The sequence below is a fragment of the Rattus norvegicus genome, chromosome 17 (assembly GCF_021556685.1).
Source record: "Rattus norvegicus strain SHRSP/BbbUtx chromosome 17, alternate assembly SHRSP_T2T, whole genome shotgun sequence".
In the NCBI taxonomy this organism is placed as follows: domain Eukaryota; kingdom Metazoa; phylum Chordata; class Mammalia; order Rodentia; family Muridae; genus Rattus; species Rattus norvegicus.
In genome coordinates this window covers 82229206-82246215 of record NC_141550.1, presented here as the reverse complement: position 1 = coordinate 82246215, position 17010 = coordinate 82229206, and the positions used below count along the sequence as shown (strand labels likewise).

Here is a 17010-nt window from a genome sequence, read left to right as displayed (position 1 = left end):
CAGATGGCGATCAATGATTCGAAGAAAATACAGCAGAAGTATATAATATGGGGGAGGTCATGCAAAGGCTGACAGCCTCCCAGCAGAAGTGTGTAACACAAAGCCAGTGGCAGAGGAAGTATAGGTTTTCACACCGGAACTAGCTGGACAAGTCGGAGGCTCCTGAAGGCTGCCACACCTACAAGCGAGCAAGGAATAGTTCAGAATTGAGGGTAAATGTGTAGCACCTCCTGTGAGTGCTAGTCTAGAACTCTCTGGTTTTAAGGGTTTTCTTTTTGCCACACTCATGTGTAAAATCAAGTGCACACCATGAAGCTGACACTAACAACCTTCATTAAGTCCCCTCCCCCCATTTGTGGTGCTGAGGATGAAATGCAGGCCCTTGCACACATTAGCTATGTGCTCTACCCTGAGCTAACCCCTAGCCCTTATTGGTTTTGATAGTCTCTCACTATGGTATTTTGACCTGGTGAAATTTTTCACTTTTTTTTTCAAGCAATGAAAGTAATCCTGCCCTCCAGGAAAACAATGTCCAGAGAACCAGTTAGCAAGATTTTTGAAGGAACAGAAAGAACCTTTCATATCTTGTGCAAAAACTTGAGTTTGAGCCCAGGTACCCATTTGCTGTGAAATTTTCAACAAGGAATTTCGTACCTCTCTGGGTACTTGGTTGCGTGGTAGGGATAAATGAGGCTGGGGTGACAGAGAAGGTAGATGAGTTGGGAAGGTTTGACTAGCTCTCCGGAGGGATTTTGTGTCATAATGGAGTCTACCCTGACCCATACATTGTTCAGGAATTGCAAGAAGGAGAGTGTAGCTTATCTTAGCTACTTTGTGGGTTCTTCTTTTTCCCATCCATTACACACCCCCAATATCAGCCCCTATCACTAAATAGGTGAGAAAGAAGAGAGAGAAATCTGAATCTAATTTCATTCTTCTTGTTCTCTGATCATAAGTACTAATAATCTGCAACCAGCCTGAATAACCAACAACCACTCAACTTACCTATAGGGCTCTAGCATGTACACATCCTCTGTAAAGTTCTAGAATTCCAGGCATCAAACAATTGCAGAAACTATCTGCAGCTGGCAAAACCGTGTCTCCAGCAAATCACAGTCGATTGCTACAAAGCGACTCCATATCCCCACACCCAGGGTTAAAATGAAAGCACATTCTTACAATGTATCTGAGTTTTCTAAAGAAACCAACATTCCGAAAGTGTTGGAAAGAGCTCAAAATAGACTGGAGTTTGCTTTCCGAGGAACACAGTTTCTACTGGACTATACTTTGATTGAATCAGTGGATGATTGGAGGTTAAGTCAGCTAAAATGTCAGACTGAAGACTTAAGAAACAAAGGTGGAGCTAGGGTCTTTGGGAAGGTGCGTGAGATGCAGACTGGAGTACCTGATTTGCAGTACCTATTGGGGAGGAGCAGGTACAATGGTTAATGCCTGAACCCCAGAGCTTTGGGAGCCAGAGAAAAGGAAATGTTGCCAAGAATTACTTCCTGAATTTATCCAAGATTAGTAAAATCCAGATTCAGTAAGAGTCTCATCTCAAAAATTTATGGTAAGGAAAAAGTGAGGAAGATGCTGATCTTTGGCCTCATACACATGTACACATGCATGTGTCTGTACATACCTGTGAACATGTAAACACAGAGAGAGAGGGGGGGGGAGGGAGGGAGGGAGGGAGGGAGGGAGGGAGGGAAAGAGAGAACAACATGGTTAAGACAAAATGATGACCCAAACTGAAACAAATTATGGACCTATTTTAAAACAGTTCTGAGGGAAAACTGTGGGAGATTATTGTATAGTATTTACACTCACTGAAAAGACTCAGAAGTCTTATTAAATATGATCTCACTGTAATTTGATGAGTTGTGGATCTCCCTAAAATTAAAATCATATTGTGATTTAATAACACAGAAACCAAACTAGATAGCACAAGTCCTACTTTACTTTTCTGTCACTGTGCTAATGAGTGCCATCTGTTCTTTGAGGATACCATGTGGAATCTCAGAGTGCAACAGTGTAGCATCTGAAAACGCCCTGAATGTCCTCCACATGTGGTGGATCTGAGTTGATTCTGTGGGGTTTCAAGATGGCTGAACTGAGTATGCTAAAGCACTAGATGTCACAGAGAGACTACAAGTAGCAAAGAGCCTCTTAATAGTTTTGTCCACCAACTGAATGGACCTAATGTATTCAGAGGATATAGCAGCAGATGTCAGGATTATTATGGAAGGAATTATTCATTATGTCAGAGGTTAGACTAAATGACTTGAACACTTGGAACTAGGTCTTGGGTCTGTGAATTCAAATGCAAAAATGTACCACAGTGAGAGTCATTTCTCATGAATAATTAAGAGGTGACTATAAACTTGGCTTCCTGAACACAAAATCTATTATTGTATTGCAGATGGCATCTTATTTCGGATATACTGTTGTGGTATCAGATGTTAACAATGATGGGTAAGTTTATAAGAACTTCCTCCCTTGTCGAATGTTATGTCCATCCATAAAAGATGTTATATATTTCCTTCAGAGACCACATCCTTTTGTACTTCCTGAACAAGATAGAGGCTCTCTTGTTTTAACTTTTGGTTCAGGACAAGAGGATGCATGTAATAAAGAATTCTGTCATCTTATTTTATGTCTTGCTGAGAGTTTCCACATCTGCCACTTCTAAAAAGAGGACAATTTTGTTTGGTTTTGCTCTGATATTATTCAAGAAATAGTCATTTGCCATTCAAACACCACAGCCAATGAGGAGCTTGCTAATCTAATTTCTCTTTGTGTCTAGAGGTCCTCCCTCTGTGTGATACAATTATAAAATGTTTTAAACATTTATAATTTTTTCCTTCTTCCATTGCTTTAGCCAACCTATCTGTAGAATCCATAAAGAACATGAAAAATTAAATTATTTCAAATCCTGGCAGTAAATTACAGTTGAGTTTGAACTAAACTCCACTACTGAATTGTGGTTGTATGGAAGTTATTGTATCCAAAGTAAATGATTATACACAACCTTTGTTTTATCAAGACACTTGAGAGATAGTTTGGTAAAAAGAAAACATTAGCCAAGTGTGGTGGTGAGTGTGTGTCTGAAACAAGCCTTTCTGAGACTGCAATGGGGCATTTTCCAAGTATATAGTAGAGCGTATAGGACAGAGCAGAGTGTATAGCAAGAGAAGGAAGGGGGTTGGGGATTTAGCTCAGTGGTAGAGCGCTTGCCTAGCAAGTGCAAGGCCCTGGGTTCGGTCCTCAGCTCAAAGAGAAAGAGAGAGAGAGAGAGAGAGAGAGAGAGAGAGAGAGAGAGAGAGAAGAGAAGAGAAGAGAAGAGAAGAGAAGAGAAGAGAAGAGAAGAGAAGAGAAGAGAAGAGAAGAGAGAAGGAAGGGCCAAAGGAGAAGGAGGAGGAGGTTGAGAAGGAGGGAGAGAAGGATAAGGATGTGGAGAAGGAGAATGTGGAAGAGGAGGAGGAAGTGGAGGAGGAGGAGGAGGAAGTGGAAGAGGAGAGGAAGTGGAAGAGGAGGAAGTTGAGGAGAAGAGGAAGAAGTTGAGGAGGAAGAGGAGGAGGAAGTTGAGTAGGAGGAGGAAGTTAAGGAGGAGGAAGTTGAGGAAGAGGAGGAGGAAGAAGAGGAGGAAGAAGAGGAGGAAGTTGAGGAAGAGGAGGAAGTTGAGGAAGAGGAGGAAGTTGAGGAGGAGGAGGAAGTTGAGGAGGAGGAGAAGGAGAGAAAAGTCTGTAAGTTGAGATGCACTGGTCATGCATTTAACAAATGCCGTTGGAGGATCTCCTATGGAAGGTATTATTCTCAGGCACCTACAGCACTATATAATGTGAGTAAGGCAGATGGGGCTCTGCCCTCACAGAGATTACATGATTTTGTACAAAGCAAGTATCTGAAGTCCTTACTATATTTTATGGTCAAAGCCAATCATCTTCCATAGATCATCAATAGGTTATTTCTCTCTCACACTTACAAAACTGGAAGTATATTTATCATGGTGTGGCATACAAATAGAAATAAATTACTTCTTTGTGTCCATTCTGGAAAATGCTTTTACTATTCTTTTGTTGAATGTACGTTTTTGTTTTGTTTTTTGTCTACTGTGGATTGGTTGAGTGCTGTACTACTGCGTAATTTATGTTAGAGCTTGGAGGTGGGAGTTATCGCCCCAAATTAATAAGTCAATGAAGAGGATATCAGATGGTGGTAAGTTCTATGAGGAAAAAAAGCTGGGAAGAAAGAAGATTTATTCAGTAGAAAAGTGAATAAATAAACTATGGTAAATCTAGAGAGTAAGAATTTACTCAGCATTAAAATATGTGAGCTGTCCAAAAAAAAAAAAAAAAAGCACACACACACGTGTAAACCCTAAATGCCTATTACTACATTACTAAGGAGGAGGAGGAAGAGGAGGAGGAGGAAGAGGAGGGAAAAAGAAGAGGAGGAAGAGGAGGAAGAGGGAGGGAGGGAGAGAGAGAAGGGGAAGGAGAGGAAGGAGAGGGAGAAAGGGAAGAATAAAATCTGTGTCTATGGAAAATTCTGGAAAAGATATATACTATATATTTCAATGGCTATTTGAGAAAACTGTGCAAATGGGAAAAGCATCAGTACTTGCCCAAGATTCTAGGAGGGAGGGATGAATGGGTAGGGCTCAGAGGATTTATCAGCCAACATAACCATTGTGAGAAACAGTCTTTGCATATTTGCTAAATCTCATAAAGCAGCAGGAGTGAGATCCAGGTAAACGAGGCACTGGGAAAATCATTTCTGAATACTGGTTTAATGTTTAATAAATGCTCTTCTGTGATAGGAGATATGACAGTAGGAGAAACTACCCGTGAGAGGGCAACACAGGCCTCTCTGTATTTTGTCCAAATTTACTTTGAATCTAAAAACCGATCTCTAAAATGAATTCTGCTGACTAATTTGTAGAGAAAAACAGAGATGTATCGGGAGAGATGCTATTTTAAAATGAGAAAGGTCTGTGTGAGAAAATAACAGCAAAATAGGGCCATAGCTGTAAGCAGAAGGGAGTTCCTCACCAACCAGCAAGAGAACAAATTCCCAGAGGTGGGAGGTTTCTGGAATATTCTAGAAACAGCAATGGCGTTTAAAGAGTGATGAGAACTTGGACTGCAAAATGTGTAGACTCCACTGCATTTAATAGACATGGCCCTACAACATTGCAGGGAGGCTAAAAGGAATCTGCCTCCCAGGCAGGCATTATCCTATGGACTACAGGGGATTCAGAAGGAGACCATTCTCTCTGGTGCACTGTCTGCCTGGTTATTCCCCAGAGGAGGCGGGACAATGGCGTGCAGGCTGAAGCACGTGAATACTGGATATTGTTTGAAGGACTTGCTGAGTGCTGACTTCATCCTGCAAGCTGCTCATTTTGAATGAAATAATGGCATTCAGCTCCAATTGTCTTAGCTGCAGAGAGAAAGATAACTTTAGGACCACTGGTGACGATTCCCAATCTGATGGACTATAATTATTATGGTGCCCTCTTAGAACTTCAGGAAGAAGGTAAGCTAAAGAAAAACACAAAGCCCAGACATGGCATGGCATCCAGATTCGATGAACCCACTCTATGGTGAAATCAATGCCACAGAGAGCGGTCAGATGTGCAGAACCGTATTTCTTTCTGGGACAGGCATCTGACCTCCACCGAACTTGAGTACTGAGTGACACTCCATTAGGCCCGCCCTTTCTCCAAGAGCCTTCCTTTAGGCCACTCCCATTTCTAATCCTGTGACTTTTCCCAGAGTTCAAGACTTGCTTCGAAAGACTCTCTTTCCTGGCAACATCCTCATTTACATGACAGAAATATTTAGGGTATACATTTTGCCCTGCAAAACAGAAAATGCTGTGAGAAAAGGCTTCTTTGGTTTCTTGCTGATCAAAATAACTTGTTAACAACAAACTGTTCGACTAGAAGATCTGCCCTTTGCTGCGGTTTTCAAATTTGCTGTGTGTAGTAGTTCTTTTTAAACTTAATTATTTTTTGAAATTAATAATTTTTTCTATGAAATAATGGATTCATGAACCCCCTACTTTCTTCCAGATAAATAGCCCACAGATTTTCAGTGTCCTGATAATATTAAATTACTTGACTATGATGATATTCAATGTCCTATAATAAATAAAATGTATTCTGGAAGCAAAGGGGATTGATCGAAGGCAGATCCATGATAGAGCTGGACAACTCATGTGAAATCAAGATCATGGTGGTAGTTTATAGTGTATTCAGAGAGCTAAGAAAATCACTTAGCTCTCTAAGTGATGATGGCTCGTGTTTAGAAGGGCTTCACCCATCTAACACACACACACACACACACACACACACACAAACACACACACACACACTGTCTTTGTCTCTCTGCATGTGTCTTTATTTGTGTGTGTCTCTCTCTGTATCTCTGTCTTCTGTCTCTGTCTTTGTCTATCTCTCTGTCTTTGTCTCTCTGTCCTCTGTGTCTGTTTCTCTATCTTGATCTCTCTATCTTTCTGTCTCTCTGTCTTTCTCTCTCTCTCTTTCTGTCCCTGTCTCTGTCTTTCTCTCTCTTTGGGATGATCAAGACTTTTTCCACACCAAAAGATTATTAAGTGCTGTGTGTGAGACAGCGAATGAAGATTATTTGACAGTGTGCATGTTTATCTGGTGTGTAACAGAATCGAGGTCCTTACCAAAATCCAAACACCAAGAAAGAAAACATGGTGATATTAAGCAAAATGACAAAATAAGGTGATGGTTGCTGTTGATTTTACATAAGCATTTATACATGTATGTATTTATTTATATATGTATGTATATATTTTTTGAGACAGATTTTGCCATCTAACGTTCCTTGGCTAACCTTGAAATCATGATCTTCCTATCTCAGGCTCCCTATTTTGGGCTTACAAACACCACATCTTAATATTTTTATTTGGAAAAAAAATCTACCGGTATTACAAATGGATTCCAAACATTTGGACCACGCAATTGTGCACACGCTGGTTCGTATGGGATATGATCAAGTCTGTCACGGTTTTGAAACGATGGTATATACAGACTGAGAGTAAAACAGAATTAACCTCGGTGTTTGTTTCCTGATGCAGTTTTTGCTAGGGACTTATCTATGTAAACTTCTCAGGGGTTTTTGAAACAGCAAATGGAAACAGTAATTTTTGTCATATTTCTAGACAAGAGACTCTGTTTTAATTTTTCATCATAGTGCTTGAACCACGTAGCATTGTTTAGAGAAGCTTTTCGAAAGAAGTAGCTTTCAGCAGCTAAAATTTAAGCTAGATTCAGGCCAGATATTTTTATTCATGTAGGAGACGTTGTTATAAATAAATTAGGTAGAAAGTCAGGAAAAATAAAACATAGCCTGGTTATGAGTTGGATTTGGTTCACTAATGAAGCTGGCTAAATCACCTTGGCTAGTATGTGTCATAAACCAGTCAGGTTGCCTAGCTGTCGCCTCTGCAGCCCACTGTTCTGGAGTACGTCAGCAAGTGAAACCATTAGCATGCAAATTTTACTCCCGGATAAAATGATGGAGCTCCTCTATTAAATTAATTTATTAATATTACCATGCTTCTCCAGGAGTTATGCTCTAATCCTTTACGTTTGCTGTTCTCATTGGCGGGTCCCCTCCCACGATCACAGGTAGCAACTGTTTTCCTGTTCCGCGTGTCCTGTGAAGGGTGAGGCACTGGCCATTATATCAGGTCATCAGAGCAGATTTATGCATAAATTGGAGAGAGAAATGAAACCTATATGAGATGTTTGGATCATACTTAAGCGTATGGCCTTCCAGGCAAAATGAAGTTGATGTGTGCATCCTACTCCATGAAACGCCTTTCCAGGAAAAGTTAAATCTCACCCCCATCCCCACCAAAGGAAATAGGTTTAGTGAAAACTCATCTTGAACATGCTTTCTTCATCGTTGCCTTATAAATTAAACCATTTGAACATATGTAAACATCTTTATATACATAGTCTTCAGCCTATCATACACCATTACTGATCAAACTGTCAACAGAAGTTACCCGTGCTAATAAATACTTTTCAAATTTAAACTTGAATTGGGCACTCACACAGAAAAGGGATTTATTCAGCTATGATGATATACTTCTCTAATTACAACATTTTGGAGTCTGGGGCAGGAGGATCCCAAGTTCAAGGTCAGTGTTGGCTATCTGGCAAGACCCTGCCTTTAAAAGCACACATAGTTTACTGCAAATAGTCCTGATGACCAAAGGCGTTTGCCAGTTGGGGATGTATCTCAGCTGATAGAGAGTCGGGCTAGTGCGCAGGAAGCTCTGGGTTGGAGTGCCACATAAAACCAGGTTTGATGGCATATCCCTATAATAGCACTTGGGAAGTGGAAGTAGAAAGATTAGACGTTCAAGGTCATCTTGGCTATATAGCAAAATCAAGGCCACTCTAGACTCTCAGAAAGAAATACAATTGCATCATACCCAGTGTATACACACACACACACACACACACACAGACACTCTCACACACACACAGACACACACACACACACACACACACACACCATAAACTTTTCCCTCCTTGGTATATATAATATATTTTCTTGGTTTTCTATATTATATTCTATTTTATTTAATTGACTTCATAATCCTCTAAAAGATTTTAAAGTACCAGCCTAAACAATCATATGAATTGTAGGTATAAGATAATATTTAGAGCAACCAAAAACTAGTCTGTGAAGCACGTCGTGACAACCGAATCTGAGCTGTTTTTTGTCTCTTAATTCTATGAGGGCATAAGTATAAATATTTAAGGTATTTAGGAGACTTATGACTTAAACATCTAAGGAAATATATCTCCAAGAAGATAAATCAAGGCTGCCACATTACTTTGGAGTTCAAACATTCCGTGAGTGTTCTGGTCTCTCACCGTCATAGGGCAAATAATTTCCCACTCCTAGGATCCTTTCTTGTGTGCTAGGAGAAAACATATTGAGCCAATTGTGTCAGCCCTTGTTATAGTCACTCCTTCATGAACCAGTCAGATGGTTTCCTTCCTTCTCTGTGGGACGAGAAGTTGTTCTGGTTAGTCTCTGCAATGGAGAACTGGTGACTTCGTGTGACTTACTTTGAGGCTGCTAGGCAGCCTCACTCACAGACAGTTAATAAATGCTCCTTTATGTTTGACGGGACAGTAGCAGAAATAAAGCCAGCCAGGGCACTCTGGTACAAGACCAAGGGCTTGAAATATGGATCCCTGCTCTCCTCTCCATATGGGGCACAAGAAGGCAAAAAGTAGGGTGTTTTTTATTTATTTTTGACATGTATTTTGGAGCATTTTAAGTTGGGTGTGGGTCTGTAATTCCAGCACTCGGGAGGCTAAGCCAGAAGATTGTTGTGTTTCAGGTCAACTTAGGCTACATAGTTAGACCCTGCCGAAAAGAAGAAAGAATGAAAGAGGTAAAGGAGAGAGGTGGGAAGATGGAAGGAAGTAAGTTGGGAGGGAGAGAGAGAAAAAAATCACACTTAGAAATACTTCTTAGGCTTTGAAATCTAAAACAAAAGTAAAAGTCCATCCTAAACTCCGTCCCTCAGCCCCTACAACCTCCCCACACTGCAAGCAGCTGCAAGGGCCTCCTGGTCGTTTTCAGATGTTGCGTCTACTACTGTGCGTGACCTGCTCTAAAAGTATTTCTAGACTCCAACCATTCCCTTCTACTTGTCTGTGGCCCCTGCAGAGTGAGGAAGAAGGAAACATGAACTTTGCTCATTGGACATGAATTTTTTTCTATTTACAATGGTATAATGTTAAAATATTGGGTATTCTCACACACAGCCCAAGCCCTTTTTAATACTTCTACCATGTGTTAAATGCTACTACTGTATGGGGAGTGTCAGCGCAGGCGAGAGGGAACACGGAGAGATGTTTTCAATGGTATTCGGTGACCTGGTCAATTATCGCCCACATGTAACAAATGCAGCTATTCCCCATGCTGTACCTGCTTACGGCGGTGTTCGGTCTACATCACTATTATTCCAAGATTCCCACCCTTCTCATTCCACCTGGATTCACCTTACTTCTTCAAGGACCTTTCTTTGCCACTAGTTTTAATCTATGTCCTTCTTAGGTTTATAGGAGAGATGATCAGGAAGTGCAACATTGCCACGCTCTTCCTGGACCCTCCTCCTCCCCCTGCCCTTAAAGTCTTGCATCAGTGTGGTGCAGGTTTTACATAGGAGGGAGCTATTGACAGCAAGAGTCCACTCTGTCTTAATAAGGCTCTGTGGTTCTTGCCATGTGGTGTCTATATGTATCCATCAACACAGTGTCACCAGCAGACTGCAGTACAGTGTCTTACAAATTCTAGGTATCTTCCTCCTTACCCTCTCCTCTCCCCTTCCCTATCCCTGACATCCCATTCTTCCGGGTTCCCACCGGTTTGCCTTTTCCTGTATGTCATCACGTAGTTGGAATTATGCAGCATCTGCCTTTTCAGATTGGTTTTTTTTTTTTCAGTCATTAATGTGTGCCATTTCCTCTGTGTCTTCCCATGCCTTTGTGCTGATTTCTATTCACTATTGAAGAACAAACAGTCCACTGAGGACACGGTTTTTAAAGGCCCCTTGGAAGTCTCCAAGTTTTAGCAGTTATACTGCAAATGTCTCCATGCAGCTTTTCATGGGAGCTTCAGTTCCAACCCCACTTGGGACACTAAAGGGTGTACACGTGTGAGTTCACACATGTGTTAGCGTATGTGCAGCTTCGTAAGGACATGATAGGCTGCTCTAGAGTGGCTGTGTTGATGTCCACATTGCTTCATCCACACCAATGTAATGGCATTTGGAGTTTAGCTGATTTACAGTAGGACCTCAGTATTTAATTTTTCAGTTCCAATGACGTGTGATGTTGGATGTCTTCCCAAATGTTTGCATCTTCAAAAGTATCTAATTCAGATCTTTTGCCTGATTTTAGTTGATTGTGGCTTAGAGTGCTTATTATATATTACATAAATATGATGTAATTATAAAATAATCTATGGTATTCTAAACATTACATATAATAATACAACAATATATGACATTGATATATATGATTATTGTTCAAGTTTTAAGTTCTAAGAATTACTTCTCTTTCCAATTAAATGTGCTACAATGCTCAGATCATAGAGTTCTCCAGACCACTCAGTGCTCTCTGACTCCCTACTCTTAGGTACCTGCCTTGGCTCACAGAACAGTGAGCTTACTTCTAGATCCACCAGCAGATTCCCACATGTGATCAGTGCTATCCCTACATCCCTTCCAAGCTCCGGTCTTCCTCTGTCTGCAATCTCAGCACTGATATAGATCCTAATTTTATTTCTTCAAGCTGCCTTGTTTGCATTTACATGAGTGATAAGCTGAAATTATACTGTTTCCAAGTTTTGACTTGACCCACAATCCAAAACTGGATTCTTTAGATTAATAACATCACTCTTAAACCTAGCAGGTATATACAATATATTTTTCTTTTTTTATTATATCTTTATTATTCAAAACAAATTTAAATTTAAATATATTTTGATTATATCTCTCCCCTCTGCCAAGTCCTTCCAGATTTTCTGCCCTTCCCTACCCACCCAATTTTAAGTTCTTTCTTAGAGAAAACAAAATCTAATACAATAAAACCCTCCAAAATAAAAAGCAAAAGAAAAAAAGAACACTAAACTTTAACCAAATAAAAGCATACACACACTCAAACACACACACACACACACACACACACACACACACACACACACACACAGCTCTTTATATGTTAATGAACTATCTGAGGCCTGTTTTGGAGTGCTTATACCCAGGGTCAGTCTATTGGAGAAAACTGATTTTTCCTCTGCCAGCAAGTATAAGCAATTCTGTTGTTAACCTTTACCCTAGTAGCTAGCTTTTCATTTATTTGGTCATTCATTCAAAAAATACAACAAAGAATAAAATATAATAAGATGCCACAAAAACTATCACATCAAAGTTGGACAAAACAGACCATCTGAAGAAAAAGAGCCCCAAGTAGAATGTAAATTCCAAAATCAGGAATAGCTTGGAACAATGGAATCAGTTTAGTGTGTCATTCCTACTACTTAGAGCTTCTGGAAACATGTTGCCTGTACAGCTGAGCATGGTGGCACACATCCATAACTTCAGCATTTTGGGAGGCTGAGATTAACAGATCATGAGTTAAAGGCCAGCTTGGGCTACATAGGAGATCCTGACAGAAAAGAAAATATAAAAGGAAAGGAGAGAGAACAAGGTGGGGTAAGGAAGAGAGAGATAAAGTGGAAATGGAAGGGAACAGTAAAGAGAAGGGAGTAGAGAGAAAGAATAAAGTACCTGGCTCCTTACTTTATAAAAGTATATTATAAATATGTCATATATTAATGTATTGTGTGTATCAATAATAACATCAAAGCATTGATTTTATAACACAATTAATATACAGTATTAATGTTCTTGCTGTATTAATAGTCCAGTGTTAGTAGTAGCATCATGGCAATGTATAATTAAAATATAGGATCGAAAGCACCTGGGAATTAGAGAACTTGGCAAGCTTCAGCATTAGTGTGCATAGAGTAAGAGTCAAAGGTGACCGTGAACTCGCACACTACTGTGTCTGCCAACAGACGCTCATCTCCAGACAGACTTGAGCACTGGCTGTTAGTAGAGGTCAGTAGAGGTCAAAGTATGTATTTTTGTTACTAGGAACTTTCTTAAAACTTCGGAAAATTAAAATCAAATACTTTAGAAGTCTCCTGACAAAACAGAAAATTTCCTATCCTGTCCACTCTGTGGTATCTACTTCTGTGATGAGGACACCTCCAGTGACTTTGGGTTTTTATCCTTATGGTAGTCACAGCTCATCTCTAAATCTAAGTCTTAAAAATATGTTATTAGACTCTTGCTATGACGTACACAGGATGACTGCATACTTCATCAGGAATAAGAATTTGCTTTCCAGCCAGCATTAATTACTTCTCTGGCCTCTCTTATTTAAACAGAGGACAGACAGGACAAAAATTATTTGAAATCTTATTATTGCAAGAAGTCGGGGTCAGCTCAATAAATTACGCACAAACTCTCAAGTCCTCAATGAAACAGAACGTGCTCAGGTTTGATGTGTTTTCCACGTGTGACTCAAGTTTCTGGAAATGCATTAAAAAGACAGAAAGGACAAAATGTCTGTGGTTTCTTAGACATTTCTTGCATAGTTGGAAAGTTCAACATGGTGACTTAACAAGTTTTATTTTCTTCAGCATTCTGCTTTGTAGACACAATAAAGCTATGAAAGAAATCTGATGATTGTAAAATGACCCTCAGAAAAGGAAACAGAGCAACGGAAACATCCTCATCTGGTGGATTACAAATACTCCAGAGAACCTTGAATGCCAGTTCTTGACTGTCCCCTCTCTCCGTTCCCTGCAGCATGGATGACATATTGGTCGGGGCACCTCTCTTTATGGAGCGAGAATTTGAAAGTAACCCTAGAGAAGTGGGGCAGGTCTACCTGTACCTACAAGTGAGTGCCCTCCTCTTCCAAGACCCACAGGTCCTTACGGGCACAGAGACTTTTGGAAGATTCGGTAGTTCTGTGGCCCACTTGGGGGACCTGAACCAAGATGGATACAATGGTGAGTTAGAGCAGTGTGTGGGACTCGCTTGCCCCTCAGTGCCATGCTACCATTGCAAGAAGGAAGCTATGACATTTAAAAGGTTCTTAGTAGTGGGGGCCCAGTTATTATTGTTGACTCAATAAATTCTGAAAAATCTCAAGGCAAATTTAAGTTTGTAAGTTTTGATTAATTAAGATACTGCATGGAGATTTTCTCCTGCAATCTCTCATTGGTGACGTGAGAGCTGTAAAAATTTTCATATGAATAGATTGGAGATGTTTACATGTTGCTATGGTAGCAAGCACGTAGTTTTGCATGTTTATACTGGCCCATTCTTGGTCCATAAATGTCATTTTAAAGGTCCTTTCCATGTTTGCAAGATGATCCTTATTTGGGGCATGTGGTTCTTTAAGTAAGCAATCCATACATGCTTCCTAGACACGGACTCAGAGAATACTGCATGCTCACATCGAAATTCGCATACATCTTGGGGACGTGTGAGTGACGAACCAAAGCACAATGTGTTTGTCATTCGAAGAGGAAGCTGTAAGAGGGATTTTGCTGGATTTAACTAGCATAGGGAGGATTCCCATCAGATGGATATTCACACGCACCAGTACCAAGTGTTTCAGACTCAAAATTTCTTTTGAAATAAAAGTCTCAGCAGCTAGTCGTTGTTAGAGTCCTATAAACCGCTATACACGCTTGGTTCAAGAACACGAGTCAGCAGTGGGCCGTCTGCCTAGCGTGAGCGAGGCTCTTGACGCAAGCCCTAGAATAGAAGAAGAGAACCAAGCTCGTGTTAGAGGCTATGTTCTGAGAGAATGAAAAACACAGTCCCCGAGAAATAACCTGACTTGTTGCTGTCTAAAACAATCATCCCAGAGAATTCATATTGTCAAGTTATGCATTACCTTTCTCGTCCTATTTTCTGGTTGTTTTCCCCCTTGAACCAGTTCTGACATTATTTAAAGCTAAGAGAAGAATCTCTGGGCTTTGGTGTTTGGGAGTACAAGAAAAATGTCGCCAAGCTAACTGGGCTTAAACTTGGGGGCAGCTGGAAAGTCAAGGACTTAGAGTGAAGAAAGCGCTCCTTGCTACCACTACTGAACTCATTTTCTTCTGAGTTGCTAGATTATATATCTTGGGCAAGCCAGTAGACATGAATTCATAATTTTCCTCACTATCGTATAATTCTCAAAGACAAACGACTCCCGATTCATTCAGTATTGTCCGAATAGCAACCTGCCGTGAGACATTTCACCAGCAAAAGAGACTCCCCCTCCTTTGGTAAACTCCTATGTTGCCATTGGTGACTTTTCAAACTACAAAAGTCTCTATTTAGTATTCAGGACAATCCTGATAATTCATGTGACAGAAGATAGTTGTTTTATTGGAGGGAAAGCTGGCTCTCTCTGGGTTTCCTAATACTTTTAATTATAAAATGGGCTTTCTCTTGCTGATTAGATTAGGAAACAATTAAATAAGCAGTTCATAGGGATGGAGCTTTGGATTGTATTTTTTGAAAGAAGGAACTCTTACAACAGTACGTTTCTTGGCCCACCAGCCTCCATATGTTAATATGGCAGGGCCTAGCTATGCCTCTCATCATTGAGGTCCCATGTAGATAGTCCTCTGACTTCTCTGGCTCCCAACTTGGCTATGCTGCTTCCACCTCTGGATCTTTATAAGTCAGCTACTTCTCCTGAAAGGGGAGCAGAGCTCTTCCTTTAAGTTGCCTCATGCTTGATTCCTTTGTGACCTCAGATTTCAGTTTCAAGTGACAACTTGTCTGACTACCTAGTCTAAAATGATGTTCCATTGTGCCAGTATTTAAAAAAAAAACATTTAGTACACCATTTCTTGCTTTCAATATTTCCTTAATTGTGTCTCTATTCAAAGTCCCCCCCAACCACAAACTTTCCAAACACCAGGGTCTTCGAGTGTCTCATTGGCTTTGCCAGTGAGTACCTTGTACACTCACAGCACACACTCATCGCGACCACAAACACATGACATTCTTCTGTGTTGCTACTGCACTCTAGAAACCTCTGGGATATAGAACGAGCCATTTGGGCCTTGTGGCATTGCCTTTAGATTGTACTAAATCTTTCTTAAAATTTCCCTCTTTCTTTTCAAATCTGATTTTGTGTCCTCTGTAGATATTGCCATCGGTGTGCCCTTTGCAGGCAAGGATCAAAGAGGTAAAGTCCTCATTTACAACGGAAACGCCAGAGGCTTGCACAGCAAGCCTTCCCAAGTTCTGCAAGGAATATGGGGGTCACAGACCATCCCTTCTGGATTCGGCTTTTCTCTAAGAGGAGACGCAGACATAGACAAGAATGATTACCCAGGTAAGGTTCTCTGTCTTTTCCCACATGAGTACTTGTTTCCTGGCAATGGTCCCTTCTCTGGAAAACACATTATGCAAAGGCATTTCTCTCATAAAAGATGAAGGTCAAATTTAACATGGCACAGGCTTTCTTTGGTATGATTCCAGAGTGACTTTCACAAGTATTTAAGGCAAAACAAACAGTTCCTTTATAGTCAAGAGACATGGTTAGAAAGGCAAGATGGCTTTCAAAGCTGCCTTGGACATAAAGCTTATCAACTATGCAACCCAAGTTTTCATTGAAAACCCAAAGTCATGTGGTCTCCACTGACATTCAGCTGGCTTTAGACACTTGTCTAAAGTAATTTAGTTTAACCTGTTATTCCTTTTTAAGCTCAGAGTTACTATTAGAGTATAACCTCAATTTTTTTGTTGTAAGTTGTATGTTTTCAGACTGTATTTTCCAACCATATTCCTGGCCGTTCCAAAGACAGTGTGACTATTTTAAAGTAGAAAAAGAAAGAAATGGTTCATGATCGGAAACATGAGCTCTTCTTGATTGGCATTTTCATAGTGAGAGTGTGTGGTGACCTACACAGCTTAAATAGATACTTTACATTTTGCAGATGCCATGTAAAAGTATGGGTTCGTCCTAAATGATTAACTTGGTAATCAGAACATTTAGTGGAGAGCATTGGACTTTTTGGTTTCGTGATTCATTGGTCACTTTTATGCTGGTTTTTTAAAAGATGGCTTTAATAAATCTTAGAAACCATGAATACTTGAATACTGGATGGACAACTGTATTTATTAAAGCCTGACACTTTCACCATTCTTTCCCCGAATTGGGAATTTTCCATCTAGAGGTGGATCTCCGGTTTGGGGGAGTGGTTCAGTAGGCTGATGCACAAGACTACATCCGTAATTTCCCTCGTCTGGCTTTTGTTTTCTCTTCTGTAATTAGGCAAAACAAGATAACACAACATATTATCATAAATTTCCCAGAAACTTTCCACAGCAGGACTATGCCGTGTG

General features: G+C 40.3%; 1 protein-coding gene across 1 annotated transcript in view; it reads left to right on the top strand.

Moving 5' to 3' along the window:
* Positions 1-17010, top strand: part of Itga8 (integrin subunit alpha 8) — a 196450-nt gene that overhangs the window by 49845 nt on the left and 129595 nt on the right. Inside the window, 3 exon segments of the mRNA NM_001173972.1 lie at positions 2423-2475; positions 13456-13661; positions 15806-15997. Coding sequence (NP_001167443.1) covers positions 2423-2475; positions 13456-13661; positions 15806-15997 — 451 coding nt within the window.